Source organism: Sinocyclocheilus grahami, unplaced genomic scaffold (assembly GCF_001515645.1).
Source record: "Sinocyclocheilus grahami isolate Dianchi unplaced genomic scaffold, SAMN03320097.WGS_v1.1 scaffold377.1, whole genome shotgun sequence".
Lineage (NCBI taxonomy): Eukaryota > Metazoa > Chordata > Actinopteri > Cypriniformes > Cyprinidae > Sinocyclocheilus > Sinocyclocheilus grahami.
Genome location: NW_015505556.1, coordinates 813,623 through 838,144, shown reverse-complemented (window position 1 = coordinate 838,144; position 24,522 = coordinate 813,623). Strand labels below are relative to the sequence as shown.

Sequence of the window (24,522 nt, the reverse complement as noted above, 5' to 3'; positions counted from 1 at the left end):
TAAGTTTTGTCCAACAAAAGGTAGACAAAACTTACTCTTGAACAAATTATTCCTATCAGTTCTGCAACAAAAAAAAAAGAAAGAAAAAACATCCTATTCAAAAGAGGACATCAACAAAATAGTTGATGACTTGAGAAGACTTTGTGTAATGTACAGGATTTCAATGGATTGCATAATAGGTAACAATGAGACCACCGTGTTTAATAAAGGTGTGTCAGTGATTTAAATAGTCTGTGACATGCTGTAATTAAACAAATAGTTCATTTTCCCATGTCAGCTACTGTAGCTTTTTATTATATTTTTAGATTTTATTAATATGTGATTGTTCTGTTGCGACCAGATCCCGCTCACGATAACGACATAGGCTATACTTTGCATTTACAATAGCCCACTACATTTCATGTGAATTTCATTTCTCTGGTAAAAGGTTAGATTGTTTATATAGAATACAATTTATTAAAACCAACTCTGTTTCACATGTTAATAAAACAATCACCATATTTACAGCACGTTTTATTGGTAACATTGCTGTTATTCTGCTTTTAAAAAACCTATAGACCCATCAGTCCTTGATTTAAAAAAAAACTATATTAGGTCACTGATTCGTTCAACATTTGATTCCATTTACTTTAATCAAGTTAGACGCCTATGCATTCTATAAAGGTCCTAGATCATGTCATTCTAAACTGTTTTATTAAGTTTTGTCCAACAAAAGGTAGACAAAACTTACTCTTGAACAAATTATTCCTATCAGTTCTGCAACAAAAAAAAAAGAAAGAAAAAACATCCTATTCAAAAGAGGACATCAACAAAATAGTTGATGACTTGAGAAGACTTTGTGTAATGTACAGGATTTCAATGGATTGCATAATAGGTAACAATGAGACCACGGTGTTTAATAAAGGTGTGTCAGTGATTTAAATAGTCTGTGACATGCTGTAATTAAACAAATAGTTCATTTTCCCATGTCAGTCTATTTTTTTTACTGTCTGTCTGCTTAAAAGTTTTAAAATTATTTATTGCTGGAGGACTCCTGAGAGTTCCCCGTCTAGAATTGACTGAGATACCTTTACCTGTCACTGGGTACTGCTAGGTGTCCTATTGTATTACTGGTGACCACTATAAACTGTTGTACGTGTCAGTTCTCATGATCGGAGTGGTTTAGTGCATTTAAATCGCAGTCAATCCCAAAGCATGTGCTGTTTGTTTTATGAGACATGGAAAAGTTTGCACACCTTTTACACACAATATACAGTACATTGAATAAACAATGTTACCATGAAGCACATTTCTTTAATACAGCACAAGAACATTGTGGTGTAACTCGGTGTTATTGATTTTTTTATCATTTATATATTGGGTAAATTCAGCTAAATAATTACAGTATGTTTTCAGTATTTTCAAACTCTTCAGGGTCACATGATCCTTCAGAAACTATGATACACTACCATTCAAAAGTTTGGGGAAAGATTAATAATAATAATTATTATTATTATAATAAGCAAGAACACATTAAAAATGACCAAAAATGACAGTAAAGACATTTATAATATTAGAAGGATCCTGTGACAATGAAGACTATAATGGCTGCTGGAAATTCAGCTTCACTTTCAAAGGAATAAATAATATTTTTTGAATTGTAATAATATTTCACAATATTAGCATTTTAGCCTTAGTGAGCATAAGAAAGACTTCAGTAGTGTATCTGAATTCACCATTCATTACTATGCTTTAAATAAACATATTCATTCAATATCCCATACGCACACACAATAGTGTATTATTTTAAATGTTTGCATGCAGTTTGTTCCATAGTTACAGGTGATAGGAAAACAATAAATTATTCATGCCTCTGTCAGACATTACCAGAATCATATTAGCAGTCAGTAATGGGCAGTCACTGTATTTACCTAAATTGTGTAAAACAGGTGTTGAAAGTAGGTGAGTGTATAATGTGCTGATCATATCATGGCAATGGAAAAGAACACGCATGTCTGTCAGTAGAGCCAAAACTACTACTAATACAAAAGTGCCATCATTGTTTATATGACTGCAGACTAGACACACCTCTGGAAATGTGTCAATAAAGATGAAACATCACCTAGACACACCTGTAGTTGTATATTAATAATTACTAATTATGAGTCATTTGTTAGAGATACATGACAGGCATATTTTAACATGCTTAGATTAGACTGTAAAATGGAACAGTAGCACTCTTACTGTAAATTAGCCCTGTGCTCTTTTAAGCTTCCAAAATTGCCAACTCAGCCCCTGAGAGGAAATGACATCATTGTTTAAAGCTCTGCAGCAGATGGAGGAATGGGAGTGGCCCCTCCGAGCCACACTGATGATTCAAAACAGCATTTAGTCACAGTCTATTTTTCTTTCCCTTAGTGCGGCCCAGTGTGTTAAAATCCCAGAGTGCTCCTGCTCTCACGACATCACTGCTTGAAAGTGCCCTGGAAGCAAACTCCTGAATGTAGCCATTCCTTTTTCACATTATATAAAAATATTTTTTTTGTGTGCGACATAATGTAGTAAGTGGAGTTACTCTAGAACAGGAGCCCTCAAACTTTCTGGACCCTCAAATATTATAATAACATAGCAAGGGACTATATTCATAAAATACAGGTCATTTATACTGACCATTTAAAATATATTATAAATATAAAAATATATTATAAAGACATAAATTACATAATTGACTTTCATACTGTCATAGGACTTAAAGGGTTAGTTCACCCCCAAAAATGAAAATTAGCCCATAAATTACTCACCCTCAAGTTCTCCTAGGTGTATATGACTTTCTTCTTTCAGACGAATCCAGTCGGAGTTATATTAAAAATGGTCTTTGATCTTTCAAGCTGTTTAATGTCAGTCAGCGGGTGTTGCATGCATCAGTCCAAAAGCAGTTAAATAAAATGCGCCCATCCATAAAAAAAGTGTCGGGGGTGTGAACAAAGGCCTACTGTAGCGAATCGATGCGTTTTTGTAAGAAAAATATCCATATTCAAAACGTAATAATCACTTTAATGTAGCTTGCGCTCACTGTTGTACACGGAAGCAACTCCGAGAGGATGACGTATGAGGTCAGTGTTGCGCATGCGCCGGTGAGTCTCGTGAAAACCAACGTTTGTTAACAGGAGCAAAGGAAGCAAAGTTTCCTTACTTTAGCAAAGGAAATCCAATCTCCTCTTGACTTATATTGAAATCCTCCGACATTCTTCTTTACAAATCCTTGTTTTGTACTTCTAATTCGTGATCGTTGTTTTGTTTTGATCTCTCCCCTGTGCTTCCACGTGCGTCACTTCTGAGAGGCGCATACGAATAGCCAACCTCCAAACGTCATCCGCCCGGAACTGCTTCCGTGTACAACAGTGAGTGCAAGCTACATTAAAGGGATTATTACGTTTTGAATATGGATATTTTTCTTACAAAAATGCATCGATTCGCTACAGAAGACCTTTGTTCACCCCCGGGAGCCGTTAGAGACACTTTTTTTAATGGATGGGCGCATTTTAATTAAGTGCTTTTGGACTGATGCATGCAACACCCGCTGAGTGCCAAGAAACAGCTTGAAAGATCACAGATCATTTTTAATATAACGCCGACTGGATTCGTCTGAAAGAAGAAAGTCATATACACCTAGGATGACTTGAGGGTGAGTAATTTATGGGCTAATTTTCATTTTTGGGTGAACTAACCCTTTAACACAATAAATGATAAAACTGTATGGAAAATATTTACTTTTAAGTTCACTTTGTACTGTATCTTTTTTTTTAACCCACAGATACCCTGTCAACGTTTTATACAAGACACCAGCATTAGAAAGCTAATTTTTCTAAATGATACCTTTTTAAATGATATATTATTGAAATATTTAATATTTCTTACATTTTATAAACTATAATTTTTCTTAAATAAAACATTATTCAAACCCTATTCTAGACGATGCAGATGCTGAGATATTTTGGCTCCTATTGAGTAAAATAAAAGTATGTACAGCCTACTGAAGATGAAACTGGCCTCAACGCTCAGGCAACATTTGATGTTGTGCACTTTCTATTTGCAAATATAATTTAATTTAATTGGATACAGTCCATGACCACAAACTATCTAGACTATGATGTTTTCCTCTGGAACTAACATTATCCACATTCTCCAAATCACTGCAGCCTCTCTGCTAATGATAATCTGTGCTAACAATGCCTCCATTCAATGAAGTCTATCAGAACCAAATGTTTCCATGCATACTTGTGCGACTTATGAATGCTTTGCTGATCTCTTCTGATCTTCTGTTCAGTCAGTCTTGCTTCCTTTATGTGCAATGTGTAAGATCCTTATGCTGGCATGCTTACGGTTAAAGATGAAAGGCTATATGGCTTCCTCACTGATAATCCCAGCAGATATTAGTGCTCCCGTCCCATCGTTGCTGGTTGAGCTTAAACCAGTGGGTACAGGACAGTGGGGGAGGGCCGGTAGGGATTACTTTGACAAGTTATGTAAGCATGCCATCCAACTAAAGGGTGAGAAAAAGAAGGAGATGGTAGAAATTTCAGGAGGTTTAGGGAAGCAAGTAACTGGGGAGGAAAAATCCTGTTCCTGAGAATGCTGAGCTTTTCTGGAATGTTGATAGCATTTGAACCGCCTGCCCATGACCGAACAAAGAAAGATTTTTCTTGCTGTGCTCGACAGAAAAAGGGACAGATTGGGAACAGATGGGAAACAGAACTATTTAGATCTGGGGAGCGCTACCAAGGCTTCCCCAGCCGAGCCCTTATTTTCTTCGCAAACACTTTTTCACTCATGACATGACTAAACAGTGACTAATATTTGTATGCTTAAACCTGATTACAAACATACCATTTAAATAGATACAGATAAAAAGAGACCAAATGGACAAAGGGAACATATTAAAAGTAAAAAAACTCACTGCTCTTAAACAGTGAGAGCTCATGCCATATGCATAATGTCTTAAACATAGGTACAGTACACGCCAAATTTTCTCAAAAAAAAAAAAAAAAAATTGACTGATTTGTTAAAATTACACAATGAAGTTTTTAAAATAATAAAGTTACAATTACATAATATTTCTACTTCATTTTGTTTTTTTATATATAAACATAATGGTGGCTGTCATAAAATCTTGATGGATTTATCCAAACAGAAATAACAATGTAAAGTTTGGTGTGTGTAAGTGCTACTCGAGTGGAGATTTATGGCTCAGAGTAGGAGAAAAAAACTCATTTTGAGAAAACGGCCTTTAAAAATGTTTTGTATTTTAATCGAAATCTATTGACACAAATAGATAAAAGTGCTATAAAAGAAACACGTAGTGTCTTTCGGATGTTTTCTTTCCACTAGTCTGAAAAAGACTTTATGAAAAACCAAAAAGCCCAAAATCTCAAACTTGACATGTGCATGAAAATTTTTGTTTTGTTTTTGCCTGCAGTGTCTCCCCTTAATGCCATGACTATAAATTTAAGACTTTCTGCTCTGATTTAAGACCTTTTTAGGTCTTAATTTGTGAAAAGTCAAATTAAGTGAAGAAATTTTGTGACCTGCAGAAACCATGGTTCATTCTAACTTTCTTTGATGTGTCAAAATGAGACCAAAAAACAAGCACAGACCACAGAAGTCCTGATAAACACATAATTGGCCTTTATTAAAACTGCCTTCCAGAAAAAGAAAAAGGTTTTCAGCAGCCATACTGTGAGATACCCACAGTGCCTGCCGAGTCTGTGATGCTTCCGTGGGTTTAACGCCTATGCATTTTTATTCCCAAAATTGAATTCCAATTCACTCACAATATCCAACGCTACACATATTTCAGAGACCGGGAAAGGCTGATGCAGTAACAATAACAGTGAAAATTCACTTTAGTGGGAATAAGATGCTCTAACAGAAAACAATGAATTTCACCTATGCATTGCATTTTGTTCATGTCTTCCTTAACACAATGAGGTTGGTAAGCGCTAGCAATCCCACAGCACCCTCTGATGGTCGTAACTGGGACAAAGGTTTACATCAATGACGGCTCTCGTTTCCTGTTTGCTATTAAAAGATGGTGACTTGCACAACAGGGCAGAAGAAGGGACGTGCCAGCTCACTGAGTAATCTGGAAACTTTTTTTTAATCATCTAACGGTTTCACACAGTCTCTTGGGTGATACGGGGGTCTCCAGGGATTCCTTGAAACAGCACACCATTTTGTCACCATCACCAAAGTTAACGGGAACTAAAATTAGTGAACAGGAAATGAGCAATTTTATCCTGAAAACAGATAATAGGGCACTTCAGTTGGGCACTTTGAGTGACTGGAAACTAGTACTCATTTGGCTCAATAATGTCAATATTTACAAAAACAGAAATTATTGAAAAACTGCAAATCAAAATTGTCCATCAGCAGTAATTAAAGCAAAGCCAGTTCAGAACAACTCTGTAGCTGGAACACTTTTAAGAATAAAGATTTCTGAATGGATAACTTACAGCAAAGGAAGATTATTCATCACAAATATTTACATCAATTATATGCCATTTGGACTGTACATTCTCATATATTTAAAGCGCTTAAACAATTGATAACTTATAACTTTTTGTGCTTGCAGTCAATCGGAGGGCCCCGGATATCACAATGTAAATTAGCTGACGGAACAAATAAATGCTTGAACAAAGTCCCTTGAACAAACAAAAGCTTGTAGCAGCACTTTTCAATCATGGTATTCTTTAATAATACAAAAAGTCCTGTGACCTCCATGCACAAGAGGGTGGAAACTGCAGTTTTGGGTGTAAAAGTGTGTCAGCCCAGCAAAAGGCCAGACAGAGCATTCAGGTCCCTCATATATGGGTTGTCGCTGAGGATACGGTCGATACGTTGTTTTTGGTCAGGAAAGATGTCGTACAACTTCCTTTTGAGCTCTGTGGTTTCTGAGGGCGACCGCTGTGGAGGTGGAGAAGGGGATGGTCGAGGAAGGTGCCAGTCTGGAGGTCCGGAGTGTGGCCAGTGGGAAGGGGAAGAGGGATGTGCTGTGGACTGCACTGCCGAGGCATATACTGACGGGGTTGCCCGAATGTCTGTTCTCGGTGGGGCCATTATGGGACTACCTCTGTGAGAGGACAGAAAAGTCATGAGGGGATAGCTTTCTTCTGCTTAGAGTAACAGATGAGGCTAGGAATGTGTGATACCCACTGCTGGGTATTATTTTAAGCAAAAATGTGTAATTTGGAACTCACCGACGGTCATTCAATAGAAACTCGTCTAGGTGAGGTCCATTCTTTCCAAGTGGGTCATCTGGGATCATAAAGTGATCTTCTACAAAGGTGAACTGTAAGAGTCTGAAAAATCCCTACAATGAGCTCTAAGTCTGAACAAATGTTAACTGAGCACAAAACACTACCGTTTAAATATTTGGTGTCAGTAAGATTTTTTTATTATTGTTTTAGAAACAATTCTCTTGCGCTCCAAAGGCTGCATTTACTTGATCAATGAACAATTAAAACCTCAAAATTGTAAAATATTATTATAGTTTAAAAGAACTGTTTTATATTTTAATACATTTTAAAATGTAAGTTATACCAGTGAATTTTCAACATCATTACTCCAGCCTTGTACGCCACATGATCCTTCAGAAATCATTCTATTATTAGAAACTGTGCATTCTAAGAACATTCAAAAGAACAGCCAGCATTTATCTGAAATACTATATATACTACACTATACTATATAAATAACTGTTTTCTATTTGATTATGTCATTTATTCCTGTGATTTCAAAGCTGTGATCCTTCAGAAACCAATGTAATATTCTGATTTGTGGATCTTTGGATTTTTTTATTCATCAAAGAATCCTGATTTTTTTTTTCTTGAACAGGAAATAAGCATATTAGAATGATTTCTAATGGATAATGTGACAATGAAGACTTGAGTAATGATGCTGAAAATTTAGCTTTGATCACAGAAACTTTGCGGTGCTGGGGTAGCATGTAATGGTGTCAGTAAGATTTTTTTATTATTGTTTTAGAAACAATTCTCTTGCGCTCCAAAGGCTGCATTTACTTGATCAATGAACAATTAAAACCTCAAAATTGTAAAATATTATTATAGTTTAAAAGAACTGTTTTATATTTTAATACATTTTAAAATGTAAGTTATACCAGTGAATTTTCAACATCATTACTCCAGCCTTGTACGCCACATGATCCTTCAGAAATCATTCTATTATTAGAAACTGTGCATTCTAAGAACATTCAAAAGAACAGCCAGCATTTATCTGAAATACTATATATACTACACTATACTATATAAATAACTGTTTTCTATTTGATTATGTCATTTATTCCTGTGATTTCAAAGCTGTGATCCTTCAGAAACCAATGTAATATTCTGATTTGTGGATCTTTGGATTTTTTTATTCATCAAAGAATCCAGATTTTTTTTTTCTTGAACAGGAAATAAGCATATTAGAATGATTTCTAATGGATAATGTGACAATGAAGACTTGAGTAATGATGGAAAATTATGAGCTATATCACCGCTTATCGACACTAGGGGTGTGACAATACACTCAGCTTACGAGATGAGACAAAATACAGATACTTGGTTCACTAAAACGTGGCAATATTTTAATACTATTTAAAAAAATGTTCAATAAAAATATTTGTCTTTTAATTACAAAAAGTAAAACAATGCAGTTGTATTTAGAAATATTTTAACTAATCTAGGGCTGTAACTAATGGTTATTTTGGTAATCAAGTAATCTACTGATTATTTATAGTAAACTGATTTTTTTAGTAACAAACAGACCTAAGTGAAAACCAGGCTTTAGTATGACTATTTATATATAAACTAACGATGAGGCAATAATAATTGGCTCAAATAAAATATCAAAACCAAGAAATTACATGATTGTATTGAACAACACTGTTAAAATACATAATGCAATATGCCTATACATAATATGAACATAACCTTAAAGGGGTCATATGATGTGATTAAAATTTTTCCTTTCTCTTCAGAGTGTTACAAGCTCTTGGTACATAAAGAAGATCTGTAAAGTTGCAAAGACTAAAGTCTCAAATCCAAAGAGATATTCTTTATAAAAGTTAAGAGTCAGCCACACCTACCTAAAATGGTTCGTTCTAACACGCCCCCACATATCTACATCACTATGTGAGAAGATTTGCATAACGCCACCCAAATGTTTACGCAAAGAAAGAAGGCGTAACGTTTATTTTCGCTGTAGTATCGTTGTTGTCGCCGCCATGTCGTGAAGGCGCTGTGTTTCGTTGTGAAAGCAAAACTACTTTGTTTGGCCTTCCAAAAGAGGACACGACTAGAAATCAGTGGTTAAGTTGTATTTACAACACTGTTCCAGAACAGTTCAACCCAAATATTCAGATGTGTGCAGCACATTTTATGGAGGACCGTTTCCTGATCCTGGGAGAGTAGACTGCAATGCCGGCTGTTCTGACTCAAAGACTGTAAGTACGTTTTTTATATTTAAAGAGTTTTTATATTTTATGTATTTAAAGCGAGTTTTTTGGGCAGTGTAGAGTAGGGCTTGTTGTTTGTCATTTCTCCGATCACAAATGCAGACATGGTTTTATGTTTACGCGGCGCGATGCAACGCAATGCATAAAAAGACAGTACAAGTCATTATAATCCATAATTATGTCCCCACTGGATGCAACGAATGCCTTGTTTATAATGGGTTTTCATGTTTTTGAATCATCGCTCCGGCCTGACAGGGCATCATCACAGTATGACCTCTTTAAATCCATTTAATTTTAATATTTGGCCACATGCAGAAACTTTTATTTTGAAATCGCGATGTACAATACATGGCATATTTAGACACAGGTTGATGTATTCTCCTGTATTGGCAAAGTTTTATAAATGATTTACGTTACAAATCTAGTGAGATAATGCACACTGCTTTTCCAGATGAATGTTAAGCAATTCAAATTCATGGCATATGCAGAGGAAGAGTTTAGCCCCTTTCACACATACAGTACTGGTAAATTAATAGATCATGTGTGAACAGGACCTTTTCAAAAATCCCGGTAAATTTGTTCTGGCAATCATATAGTTTTATGGAGATGACATGATTACTCATCTGTTTACAAAGCTCCGCTGCTTTTTAATTAGTTATTCTATGTATATATGCGCTAGATGTACATCTTTGACCATTGCGCCTCGCAGCTTTTTGTCGCGATTCATCAGGGCTGCGACTCCGCAATTGGATACTATTATGCGCGTCTCGTGTTTATAAGAGCAAAACTTTCTGATTGGCTAGTAATGTTAGTTTGGTTGAGAGTGAAAGCTGTGCTCCTCTCATACCATTAGTAGGCGAACTCTATTTCTATTACTATTTTTTACTCCGCCAAACGCTGCACAGAGATCCAGCATGGTGCCAGAGAACATTAAGCCCTGTAAATTACATTTTTAAATATATTCAAATAGAAAGCAGTTATTTTAAATAAGACTAAAGTCTCAAATCCAAAGAGATATTCTTTATAAAAGTTAAGAGTCAGCCACACCTACCTAAAATGGTTCGTTCTAACACGCCCCCACATATCTACATCACTATGTGAGAAGATTTGCATAACGCCACCCAAATGTTTACGCAAAGAAAGAAGGCGTAACGTTTATTTTCGCTGTAGTATCGTTGTTGTCGCCGCCATGTCGTGAAGGCGCTGTGTTTCGTTGTGAAAGCAAAACTACTTTGTTTGGCCTTCCAAAAGAGGACACGACTAGAAATCAGTGGTTAAGTTGTATTTACAACACTGTTCCAGAACAGTTCAACCCAAATATTCAGATGTGTGCAGCACATTTTATGGAGGACCGTTTCCTGATCCTGGGAGAGTAGACTGCAATGCCGGCTGTTCTGACTCAAAGACTGTAAGTACGTTTTTTATATTTAAAGAGTTTTTATATTTTATGTATTTAAAGCGAGTTTTTTGGGCAGTGTAGAGTAGGGCTTGTTGTTTGTCATTTCTCCGATCACAAATGCAGACATGGTTTTATGTTTACGCGGCGCGATGCAACGCAATGCATAAAAAGACAGTACAAGTCATTATAATCCATAATTATGTCCCCACTGGATGCAACGAATGCCTTGTTTATAATGGGTTTTCATGTTTTTGAATCATCGCTCCGGCCTGACAGGGCATCATCACAGTATGACCTCTTTAAATCCATTTAATTTTAATATTTGGCCACATGCAGAAACTTTTATTTTGAAATCGCGATGTACAATACATGGCATATTTAGACACAGGTTGATGTATTCTCCTGTATTGGCAAAGTTTTATAAATGATTTACGTTACAAATCTAGTGAGATAATGCACACTGCTTTTCCAGATGAATGTTAAGCAATTCAAATTCATGGCATATGCAGAGGAAGAGTTTAGCCCCTTTCACACATACAGTACTGGTAAATTAATAGATCATGTGTGAACAGGACCTTTTCAAAAATCCCGGTAAATTTGTTCTGGCAATCATATAGTTTTATGGAGATGACATGATTACTCATCTGTTTACAAAGCTCCGCTGCTTTTTAATTAGTTATTCTATGTATATATGCGCTAGATGTACATCTTTGACCATTGCGCCTCGCAGCTTTTTGTCGCGATTCATCAGGGCTGCGACTCCGCAATTGGATACTATTATGCGCGTCTCGTGTTTATAAGAGCAAAACTTTCTGATTGGCTAGTAATGTTAGTTTGGTTGAGAGTGAAAGCTGTGCTCCTCTCATACCATTAGTAGGCGAACTCTATTTCTATTACTATTTTTTACTCCGCCAAACGCTGCACAGAGATCCAGCATGGTGCCAGAGAACATTAAGCCCTGTAAATTACATTTTTAAATATATTCAAATAGAAAGCAGTTATTTTAAATAGTAAAAATATTTCACAATATTCCTGTTTTTGCTGTATTTTGGATTAAATAAATGTATTCTGCTTGGGGAGTAGAAGAGAATAAATAAAAAAAAAAAACATAAAAATCTTACTGTTCAAAAACTTTTGACTGGTAATGTAGTATATACAGTATATACTTTTGTAAATGTTTTTTTTTTTAAATGTCTTCACTGTCAGTTTAGATCAGTTTAATATGTCCCTGCTAAATAAAAGTAATAATTTCTTTCTTACTGACCCCAATCTTTGGAATGGTAGTGTGTTATTAACATTAGAAAAAAATTATTGCTGGTCTTCTGGACATCTTGTTCTTCTTACCTCTCCTGAATAATCCTTCTCCACGCTTCTGACTGGTTCACAAAGTCCCTCAGGTTGTCATTGGTGACAATGACCCCTCCTGTCTTCTCAGCCAGATGAAGCAGGAACCTGTGAAGAAGGTCATAGATCAAGCAGGGCACACAAAAACCTAGGGCATGTACAAAACACTGTGCAGATTTCATCCTCAACGTTCTCAGATTTTCCAATTCTACCCACTTGCTGTGTCTGTGCCGATTTACATTAAATTAATTTTTTGTAAACTGATGTGTGCATGGGACATGGCACTTTTCGGTGTCCCATCTCTATTTTGTGTGTAGACATCTTTTATACACATTTTACATACATTTGTGAGATTTCCAGAAACATTATTGAAAATCAATACACAAATGAATCTAAGCCACAAGCTAAATACAATTTTGTCTAGTAATGTGCTGAGGAACAGACAGAAAAAATTCTAGATGATAATTTTAGCAGCTGGATCTTGTACCTGTCATCATGGGAGGAAATTCTCTGTCCACACACTTCTCTAGACGGGGTGAAAGATAGGAGTCGCAGGTTTTCCAGCTGATTCAGAAAGTGTTGTTCTGTAACAATATATGTAATATATCTAATTTTGACTCCAAATCTATATTGCTGATCTAACGACAGAAGGTAACTTGATCTCCTACCAGTGATGTTGGGGTCCTTTTTCTGTCTCCACTGAGGAACAAAGACAGTGATTTCTCTGTGGCCTCTGCGCCAGAAGGCCTCTACAGCGATGGCGATCCCACGACAAGAAAAGATTCGATGGAGTCCATGCCTAGTGAGAGCAAATAGGGAGGTCAAAGGTCATAACCAGTTTGGAACAGCATACTATCAAAATACTTATACAATTTTGGCAGTATCTAGACATACATTGTGCACTGTATGACCATTTTCTGTGCACAAGAAAGGTTTGGAGGACCCACTGCTTTTGTCAACGTGTAGTGCACTGAGTGGGGGATACTGTAGCCCACAATGCAACACAATGTTTCCACTTGACTTTCCACTTATGGATGTGCAGCCACAAATAAACCACTAGTTGTTTTTAATCTCATTCTAGACTCATATTTGACAGAATTGGAATACAAATTCTACATTACTAAGATGATAAATGGATGCCAGTTTAAAATGTAGTAAATTTGGAAACAGTGTAACTGCTGTTTTTTAAGCATTTATCAATGCATTCTGTTTTCACAATCTTTAAATACTAGGCAGTATACAATATATTCCCTTATGCAGTAAAAGGTATAAGCGGTGTAATACATTCACATTCAAACATACTAAATTCACCTAGAGGGCTGATTAAATAACTAAAGACAAAAGTTCCCTACTGAATATCAATTTGCTTGATCAGGAAACAGCTCTGCATTCAATTTCACAATGCATCTGATACCACTGATAGAGAGATAAGTACATATGTAAATGCATTTGAGAACAGTGGTTAGCAATCTACCTCGCCAAATCTCGATTAGACACAACTGACGCAAAAGGGTGCAAAAATAGATGCACATCTCCATCCATTCAGAACGCTTAGACAAAATGACACACGCATACATATGTGCAGCCGTCAACACCCCCCCCCCCCCCCCCCACACACACACACAAACTGAACCACAGAGGGGTCACGGGGAAGTTCCCTCTAAGAGAGAAAGTTATTTTAAAAAGGAAGTGTTACTAAATCAACGACCGCTGACGTAAAAAGTCAGATAACTTTCCCAGTCTGGAAATGTAAATTGCTAAATATGCAAAAAAAAACTTTAATTTCTCCCTTGTATTTCTGACAAAAAACACCAAATAAAAAACCCATGTGGTTCACCTCTTAACTCGTCCATATGAAGATCTTATCCAATGACTGTCGACTCTGACCTGATTATCTTGCACTGACAGGACAGGTAAGAGACTTCAAGAACTGAGCTGTAAAGGTAGTCCTTTGTCCGAAATGACTGTAGACTGTCAGTACAGACTGACCATGTGACTACACTGGGCACAATCGTCATTGCACTGTGTGCAACATTGGATGCTCCAATGTAAATGATCAAATCCATTTGTCCTGTTGTCAGAAGTAGCACAAGTGCGTGGAGTAAATCGGTGTGAGGAACCTTTCTTTTCAAAACAATACTACCTGAGAAAATTGAAATGAGAAATGAAAGTGTAACAACATCCTGGATACGTGCCAGGCCAAAGCAACATCATTACAGCAGGATCAGGAACTGTACATACGCTGCACCAGTTTCAGTCCATGACCTTTGACCTCTCCTTCACATTGACTTTCATCTTCAACTGCAAGATATTGACATCCTTCCTATCTGCTGTGGCAGCGGTTCTTGGTAACTACATATTTGGGTTGCTATGGCTACAAGATTTCACCTGAGGATTCAGATCTCAAATATCATGCAAGCATACAAATCAGCCATGAGAAACCCTGTGTGAGCTGTTGCCTTCAAGACTGGCTGAACATGTGATAGACTGACTGTTCAGTGCTCTGCATGGATAATATAGTATAATTAGTTGAGGTATGAGCATTCTGCAACAGTCCTTAACTTTCCAAATGACTTTGTTTTCTTGAGTAGCTAATGACAACCTTCGCATTACACATACCCCTTTAGTCTCTTGCTATTATTTGAGTGGAAGCATTCTTAAAAACTCAAGAATACACTATGTTTCAGATCTTTCTAGTATATGCCCACGTATTTTGTTGAGGTAAAGGTCTTATGGTATAAAAAAATCCCACCTGACACCTTATCCCACGATATACCTTTTTCTCCTCAATTAGACTTCACTAGTAGGGTCTAAAAAGATATTATTTTCAACCCTGTATAACACCTCAGTTTCCATACTAGTACTTCTAAGAAGTGCAGTCACCTCCGGTAAGCCATTTAAAAGGGCAAAATAGGGGGCTGACAAGGGGAGAGACCCACAAAAGAGGTTGCCTTTTATGTGTGGGTGAGAAAGACAGATACTGTTATGAAGAAAGGAAAAAGGGGGTTGCACTTGGTTTTAGGTTTTCAAACACAAACACTTGCATACTAGAGTTCATATACACACACAGAGCTTACTGGAAGTGACTTACTTTAACCTTTATGGGCACTTACACACTCAACACCACCAACATTTTCTCACTCCCTCAAACTGTCTCCAAAAAAAGCATCAATCACACCTGTCCTTTACAATGGTTTCATAGTACAAGCAATATTCAAATGCTGAACTCCAAATACTGAATTGCATAGATAGATCATTTGCTGATCATCATGATTTTCCTTCTCCCAAGCAACACAAAAGAGAAATTTTGAAGAATGTTCAAAATGTTCAAACAATGAAGGTGGCAGTGACAAGGATCTGTCAAGCCCCCTTCAAGTCTTCAACCTATATGATAGACTGTGTGAGGAACGGGCCAAAATGTTGTTGATACTGACAGAAAGTTCAGTCTGCTCTTCACACAAAACTTGTGCGCTTTCAAATGATGTTCAATAGGCTACATTTATGGTCCTTTTTGTAACTTTGGGAGTTTTACAGTAACTTGTGCTGTCAAGCAACTAAACTAAAACTTTTCAATGGCTGGAATCTAGAAAGCTGGGTGGCTGATGCCCATTATAAATGCCAATATATATAATAAAATTGAATGAGAGCAAATGAGTTGTACTCATACTTTTATTTTACACAACAAGAAGGAAATAATGCATTATTTATCGGCTTTAAGATATCGGCCAAATTTTCTTATCAGGCCGATACCGATAACAGAAAAAATGAGCCGATATGGGCCGATACCGATATGGTGGCCGATATATCGTGCATCCCTAAAAAGAACTAAAAAAAGAAATACTGATTATTCATCGACAAAGCTGCCATTACAGTTTGGAACTGACAGAGTGGGGATACTTTTGAAATATTAAAATTAGTTTTTTGTGTAAATGGTTATTGCAAGCTAATGTCAAATAAATAAAATCACCAAAAATAATGAGGATGAGTAAAGGATGGAATACACTACACAACTAAAATCTGAATAGATTTTAAAACACCAGGCATCATACACTTGCTGACTTTGGATATGTTTACCAAGAAAAATTGGGGCATCATGAACTAAATGGTTGAGGACCACACACTACTACACTAACTACTTTCAGCAATGACCCTCAAATTGTTCTGAACACAGCAAACTAAAATATTAAACATCTGGTATTCGCAAACTGGATGGAATCATAGTCTAAAGCTCAAAAAAGTCACACTATACACTATGCAATTTGCTGTGAAATCTGTCAACTCCAACTAGGGCTGGGCAATATGGCCAAAAAATTATCCCGATATTTATTTTCATATCAATCGATATTGATAATTATCATGATAAATGTAACATTTTTATTTCTTTCAAGTTTAAAAGGCAGATTTTTGCTCCAATGTGAAAGTTGTAAAAACCAGATGGTTAATTGTGGTTTTAAACTATTCTTTATGGTCAGAACATGACAAACACTTTGTTTTTGAATTAGAATTTTATACTTTTCCAGTCATTTTTACTTAAAATAAATATCTTAACAGAAACAAATAATTTCTTAGTTCTGCATGTTCTAGTAATGAGTAATATTGTTTCAAATCAAGAAACAAGCTGCCTTTGTGTTGCCTGATAATATTAATAATAGGCATATAATATTTTAATGTCTCTTAGAAATACACATTTGATAGTAGCTTGAGTTAGGATGCAGACGTAGATTTATGTTTATTATCAAAATCAGTAATATCTGTAAAAATTGTAGCAATCTCATTTTTATATGGTGAAATTTAATTATTCTGACTGTTTGAGGTGTTTTTTTAACCATTGGTCTTCCATAGTAGCATACATTTAGATCATGATAATCACAGTTAAAACCACAAATATAGCACCTCAATACCATGGTAAAAATGTAATATGGCTTGTAGCTTGTATTTTTTAAAAACAGTAGCCTAAATACATTTATAAATGCATAAACGCTATAGCTTAATCACAAAAAAAATACTGTAATTATATTCCATTACTCCTCCTTCAATACATTTAATACATGTCTACATTAATAATAATAAAATTCGACACGAATACCCACATTTCTGACACAATACCATGGTGCAGTTAGTGCTACTACAGTAAATCCATGGTAAATTATGGCGATTTGGAGATTAAAAAGTCTTCTGACTGTATTGTTGTGCACGGTGTTTCTGCTGTTTGTCAGTGCTGTATCATCTGGCTGTAAACAGTTATTTGTGTTCCTCGCTGAACTCAAGCGCTTCACACTGGATCTCACAGCGCTGTTTAGTGTGACGTGAGTGAGACTCATCAGCGTGTGAACGCATCTGCTCTAGTGAAGCTCGCGCTGCGCCTGTTTGAACTTTGATCCGAGCGGATAAACGCTCCGAGTGGCACGCTTCAAACGACTAGCGCTCTTTCGTTCCACCTTTGCCGCATAAACAATATATCGAACATTTATCGTTTATCGAGGAAATTTATATTTATATTTATAAATTTATAAATTGATAAACTCCAACTGCTCAAAATCTGCAGACTGCCTGTGACTTTCAGCGACTAACATCAACTCATCTACGCTACAAATTGGAACAAAAATCTGGGCAAAAGTTTTGCAGTTTATTCCAGCTTTAAATGCACACCGAATTTGCTGTTACGGTTTTTAAAAATTTTGACGTTCATGAACTGTCACTGCCCCCCAAAATTATACAATCTGATGGAGACTTACGCCATTGCCACATTACTCCCATCGATGATGATGTGGCGCAGATCAGGGCAGCCCGGTTCATTTTGTAGGACTAGTCGGTAGGGGGTTCTCAGGGACTGCTGGAAACGAGAAATGCCGGTGAGGGGTGCTGGTTTAGAGGTGCTATGTGCCTCAGAGCGAGGTAAAGGTGCCCTTCCAGGGAGCGTCTGGTAAGAGCATCCTGGTCGTGTGTCGGTGCTCCGGAGAGGAGGGCCTTGAGAGGAGCTGCGGAGATTGGTCACACTCTCCATCCGCACTGGAACCATTGTGTGAGAGCTACCACGGGGCAAGTAGTCAAACCGGGACTCTGACTTCAAATCAAGTGCAGCCATTCGGGGCTTCCTCTCTATCTCTGTGAAGTCGTTATCATCGTCATCAATGATGATCACTTCACACACATCATTCTGTGCACCATTGTTTCTTTTAAGAGTGGTAGAAGCTAGTGGCACACTGCTTGTCTGGTTCTTCTGACCTATGCCGTTAGTGCTAGGAGGTCTAATGTTTTCTTTGCACTTGATCTCTGCGAGAGCTCTCATCTGTGCCCGTTCCTTCTCTTTGAGCCTGACGCAGGTAGAGGTGGACGAGGTGTTTGCACAGGGGGATGGGTCGGGCGTGCGAGAAGTGCGCTGTGCTCCCTGGCTCTTCTGAGTCTCTTCAACAATTTGTTCCAGAAGTAAAAACGTGTCCTCTGTCTGCCCCGTCTCACGCACCACCTGCTCCACCACCTCCTGCTGGTAGCCCATGGTTCGGAAGAAGTTAACAAGACAGCGCAAGTTAGTCTCAGGACTCACTGCCTCACTTTCATTTATCGATTCACTAGCTGCTAGTGTCCCTTTCGCAGATGTAACTGTCCAAGTTTGGCTTGGCTCTCGCTGTCGCTCTTCCAACTGCTCCTCTTCTCTCCTCTCTAATGAGTATTGCCTCTTAGTGTCCCTCTGCTCGCTTTCAGAGGACCGACGCTTGTTGCAAGGCCGACCGTTTAGACCGGGCATAACATCAGGAGTGGTCGCAGGAGCTGCGGTTTTATCCTCAAAAGTGGTGTCCAGGATACGGTTGGAGAGGTCTGTTACGGGTGTACTAGTCTGGGAGCGGTCCTGCTCAAGGTCTATGATAGCTATAGGCTGTGTGGGGCTTTGGGCCAAGCCCAAAAGTTCCTCTTTGAGGGCACTGGGGAGCAAAAGCAGCTCCATGGCATATTTATCAGCCCGGTCCTCCACAAAATTCTTAAAGGTGCGCTTAACCAAGGGCTCTCTATCAGCTGGCAAGCTTCGCTTCTCCTGAAAGAGAGCGACAAACTGTTGAACACGACTTTGAGCCATAACGACGGCCTCCGCGCACCCGCTCAACCTCAGACGACCCGGCTCCAGTACTTGGACCTCTGCACTTGTGTCTCTAAGCAGCCGGTCTAAAAAGAGTCCACGAGCACCAGCAAAAATGCAGTGCATGTCCACCGGGTACCATTCCTCCTTCTGAAGCTCTGGGTCACACAGGCCTTTCACATACTCCTGCAAAACAATCACAGCAGGACTGGATTACAATACATACATTGCGAAAGATTTTCACTTCTAGAAGGAGCAGGAAAACATGACAACACAAGCATACCACTCTAGAATAATTATTCTCAGAAGAAAAACAAGTCAAACTGGTTTCATTATTTTAAAGTAGAATGCACATATGATTTGCCTTGAGGGACCAAATGACCAAGAGCTACATCATCTTTCTAGGGAGATTCTACATGCCCATTATCATATCAATGAAAGTGTGAAATGAATACATACCTAAGTAAGCAAGCATGATGCCGCACCCAAATGTAGACACACAGAGCTACTATGTTTTACATTACGCAATGTTCCAAAACTGAGTATAAGCGAAAGTATTATATCAATATTATACAAGTATTATATTCTTTCTTAAAGGGGTCATATGATGCTGCTAAAAAGAACATTATTTTGTGTATTTGGTGTAATGAAATGTGTTTATCCTGAAAAAATGTCTACTCTACACTGCTCAAAACTCACGTTTGAATCGTCAGTGGCAAATTCTTTAAATATAAAAAAAGTACTTACAGTCATTGAGTGACAGTCTTTACAGGCATTGTAGTCTACTCTTCCAGGATCAGGAAACAGTTCTCCATAAAATGCGCTGGACATATTGGAATATTTTAGTTTAACTGTTCTGGAACAGTGTTGTAAATACAACTTAACCACTGATTTCTAGTTGTGTCCTCTTTTGGAAGGCCAAACAAAGTAGTTTCGCTTTCACAACGAAACAGCGTCATACACGGCGGGCTAGAGTGAGCGGCGGCCGGTGGGCTTGAGAACGGCATGGCGGCCGGGTTTGCGGCAACCACATGTGACGACCCCGGGCTGGACTCCACTTAGTTCACGGTGAAAGCCGATCCGGCGATCCACAGCGCGAAGTTGATGTATTCCCTCAGCGACCAGCACGGATCAGCTCTAGGCATGACGAAGCAGATATCGTCCTCTTTTGGAAGGCTAAACAAAGTAGTTTCGCTTTCACAACGAAACACACAGCGTCTCGACATGGCGGCAGCAACAATACTACAGCGAGTATAAAAGTTACGCCTTCCTTCTTTGCGTGAACATTTGGGCGGCTTTATGCAAATCTTCCCACATCGTGACATAGATATGTGGGGGCGGGCTAGAACGAGCCGTTTTAGGTAGGAGTGGTTGACTCTTAACTTTTATAAAGAATATCTCTTTGGATTTGAGACTTTAGTCTTTGCAACTTTACAGATCTTCTTTATGCACCAAGAGCTTGTAACACTCCAAAGAGAAAGGAAAAATTTACTTTTTGATCGCATTATATGACCCCTTTAAGTATCATTAATAGCATATTGATAAGTAGTTTTATTTATTTTAATAATTATATATATATATAAAATTTTAAATAGTAATCACTATTTTTATCAGAATAACCTTATTTTCCCAAATTGTCCAGCCCTAAAAGTACTGTATTTAAAAAAAAAAACTATAATATGGTTTAAAAAAAAGTTTAAAAGCTTCTCTGGAGTTTCTTTAACTTAAAAGACATGATACTGGCATGATTGAGTGGCTTTGAGTGAGTGGGTAAGCCTACTAGTTCGAAAGAAACAACAACACAGGAACCCCTTGGGGTGGACCATTCTACCACATCTTTGCTCAACTTTTTATTTCTTTGATCTGAGCGAGCAAGTTACGGTAAAAGAAATACTCATATACAGTACCAGTAATGACACCAGGTTAAAAGCCACTACTCTGAGTAGTAACTAAAACCGAAAGTGAAATACACTGGGGGCCTCCCGTCTTCTCCTGACTAAGCAATCAGATCTCTGTCAAAGACTCATGAGAAAATTCATGACACAGTTTGGATGAGAAGCAGATACCAGCTCCTATCTGTTATTTTAATTAAATCGGCAAAAGATATTCAAAAGTCACTTGAGATGTGGAGACAAGAGATTTTCGCCTGTCAATGTGATTTCACAGAAAATTCCTTGACGCTTTAGTTTTGTGGTTATAATATTTATACCTGTGAAAAAGTATTAGAAATATTCAAAATATTTTGACAAAGAGGAAGTGCATGTGGTGGCGAAACACATCCACTGAGTGATTTCTGTTTTATGGCTTAACAATAAGGATATTCCAGGTTTACTGGCACTGATGATTATAATTTCCTTACTGGATCTGTGTAGAATTGCAAACAATGGCATGTCAGAACCAGGCGATGACGCCACACGTTCAGTGAAAAACCACGTCTTTTGTTGCTGTCTCAGTAACACATTTTTTCACCACCACTTTAACGGGAAACATCTATGTCAAAATATACAGTGTTGGATCATCTATAAATGTGTGTGAAAGCTTACTAATGTGTTTCTGTCTGCCGAGACATTATGAAATCCACCGAAACACAATCCTTTTACATTGGCTATTATGGATCTATGTGGTTTGGTGATAGTTATTCCCAAATTACATAAAGCAGAATTGTGATGGGTTATCCAAGCAATATCACTTACAATTGTGCTGTTGTACTGAGTATCAGCACAGCTGGGATTTGGCCAATGTGATTCAAAAAGTAGGGTTGGGCTGATAGACGATGCCATCGTCCATCGCCGATGGCTGATGGATATCACGATGTTGAGTCGGCATTGTGATTCCCCCTCCCCCCGCCATGTAATACGGAACCCCTAAAGGTAATAAATACGACATGGAAGGAAAATATGTATTTCAATACTTTCTCTCGCAGTTTTATAATTGGGTAATTATACTGTATATAAATTGCAGGCATCAGGGAGGCATCATATTATGCATTGCATTAAAACTGCTTTTGAATGCACGATCGCTTTTTAGTTTCACTTTCGAGATTTGCGATCGCATGTACTCTGTTTATACTATGGAGTGGCAGTACTAACATTTTACAAGATTAGATGTTTGTCAGTGGTGCTCAGAATCTGCAAATCATTCGCCATCGTCCTCAGTCATCTCTCCTAACTCTGTTTATGTGGTAAGTGAAATTTTAAGTACTGTAATGTAACAGGCAACCGTGAGCAAACGTTATTTGTTTTCCGTGCCTTTCTGAATACGGATTCACACATCGGGCACACCCCCTAACATCAATTACCTTATGTATCAGACCTAACATCAATTACCTTATGTATCAGACAAAAACTGGCCAAATTATAGCTGTTTATCTTCTCGACCCAAAGCATCATATTTTGTGTATCACCAAAGAAAGGTAAAGACTTAAAACTGGTCTGGATCAGCATATGTGAGTGGAGCAGAGTGACAGAGTTTCAAAGCGCTCTGTAATCTCCAGGCTTCCACTCCACTCCGGGTTGTCCATTTCTTTAAGACAGACTTGACCAGAACAAACAAACAAACAAATAACCTCCAAAAGTACAGTATTTGATCTGCAAATGATTATGTTAAATATCAGTCCATTTTGAAGTTGTTCGACAATGAACATTATCTTAGTAGGCTAAATAAAAGACTGAACAAATAATTTTTGCAAAGACAGAGACAAACGTGTGTAAGTCACAGCTTACCACAGGCCTTTGTTTAAATGTCAAATAAAGACAAGCATGCTGCTGTCAGACGCAGCTGAGTTCATTCTGACATCAGCTTCCTCCAGCTATAACGTTGCAACTTAAGTTACGTTAAGTTCGTCAATGTTCCTTCTGACAGTCAAAAAACAAGCAGCAACATTGTTTAAGATAAAACTAGTTTTTTTACTATTTACTTTCATTTACCTTCGCTTTAGACACATCCTCCTTTTTTCCCTTCAGCTGGAGCCAGATCTGTCTGGAAGCCTTACTTCCGTGGGCTCCTGTGTGATCCAAGAGCCCAATAATGGTGAATGTCACTTGGAAAACCTGTTCGACCTTCGGTTTGCTGCATCTGAGCTCTGCTTGCTTGTCCTCGTGTACCGTGAACTCGTCTACGGTGAGCGGCTCGGACTGCGTTCTGCTGGCGGTCGGGGACTGCCTGCCTCCCGGCGGCTCTGTGCAGGTTACCTCGGTGATTCGCTTCATCCCGAGGAGGGGCCGCGTTGTTGACATTATATTTTTAGCTATATCAATCTATGTAGATCACGGCGACTTCACTTTCAGAAACACCCCTTGTAAAATGAATCGTTTACCTCCTTCATGTTCGCTTCCCGCCCTCTGACTCTTCTGTAGTATCTGTGTTTTGACGTTACTCTCGGTTAGCCTGCTAGCCTACATCTCAAACCGTCGCACCCGGAAAACCCCGCGCGCGTCATCAACAGACGACGACGTTTGCTGAGATGTCATCGCTTTGATTACAGATAAGAGTCTGTTGCACGGGGCAACCGTTGTTTACGCCAACGTACCACACTACAGTGAAAATAAAAATAGTATTGTGAAATCACGCTGGATAGCATGATCATTAGATGCTGCAAATACTTAGAAACAGTACAATTGATGAATTCAGATTTACACTACCGGTCAGACGTTTGGAATAATTATGTTTTTTTTTTAATGCTCATAAAGGCTTCATTTATTTGACAAAACTGTATTATTATAAAATATTATTATTTAGTTATTTAAAATAACTTTTTCTTTTTTATTTGAGTATATTTTAGAATGTAAATCATTCCTGTGATGAATTCATTCCTGTGACTTCAGCAAAGTTGAATTTTCAGCAGCCATATGCTGATTATTAATATGCTCAATTATTATAGGTACTCGGTGATTAATAATGGCTCTTATTATTATTTCCATCACTTCACAAATGGGAAAAATGATAAAACATTTTTTTTTAAAAACCCCAACGCAACGAACAACAACACAGGAACCCCTTGGGGTGGACCATTCTACCACATCTTTGCTCAACTTTTTATTTCTTTGATCTGAGCGAGCAAGTTACGGTAAAAGAAATACTCATATACAGTACCAGTAATGACACCAGGTTAAAAGCCACTACTCTGAGTAGTAACTAAAACCGAAAGTGAAATACACTGGGGGCCTCCCGTCTTCTCCTGACTAAGCAATCAGATCTCTGTCAAAGACTCATGAG

General features: G+C 37.8%; 1 protein-coding gene across 1 annotated transcript; it reads right to left on the bottom strand.

Annotated features, from left to right (window-relative positions):
* Nucleotides 1–5,647: 5,647 nt before the first annotated feature.
* On the bottom strand, nt 5,648–23,801 carry LOC107549646 (NEDD4-binding protein 1). The gene is made up of 7 exons (XM_016230811.1): nt 23,235–23,801; nt 17,972–19,494; nt 12,905–13,035; nt 12,724–12,820; nt 12,237–12,344; nt 7,236–7,337; nt 5,648–7,108 (listed from the first exon to the last, which is right to left on the bottom strand). Exons 1-7 carry the CDS (start codon nt 23,541–23,543, stop codon nt 6,802–6,804), a joined length of 2,577 nt encoding a protein of 858 aa, XP_016086297.1. The 5' UTR covers nt 23,544–23,801; the 3' UTR covers nt 5,648–6,801.
* Nucleotides 23,802–24,522: the final 721 nt, after the last annotated feature.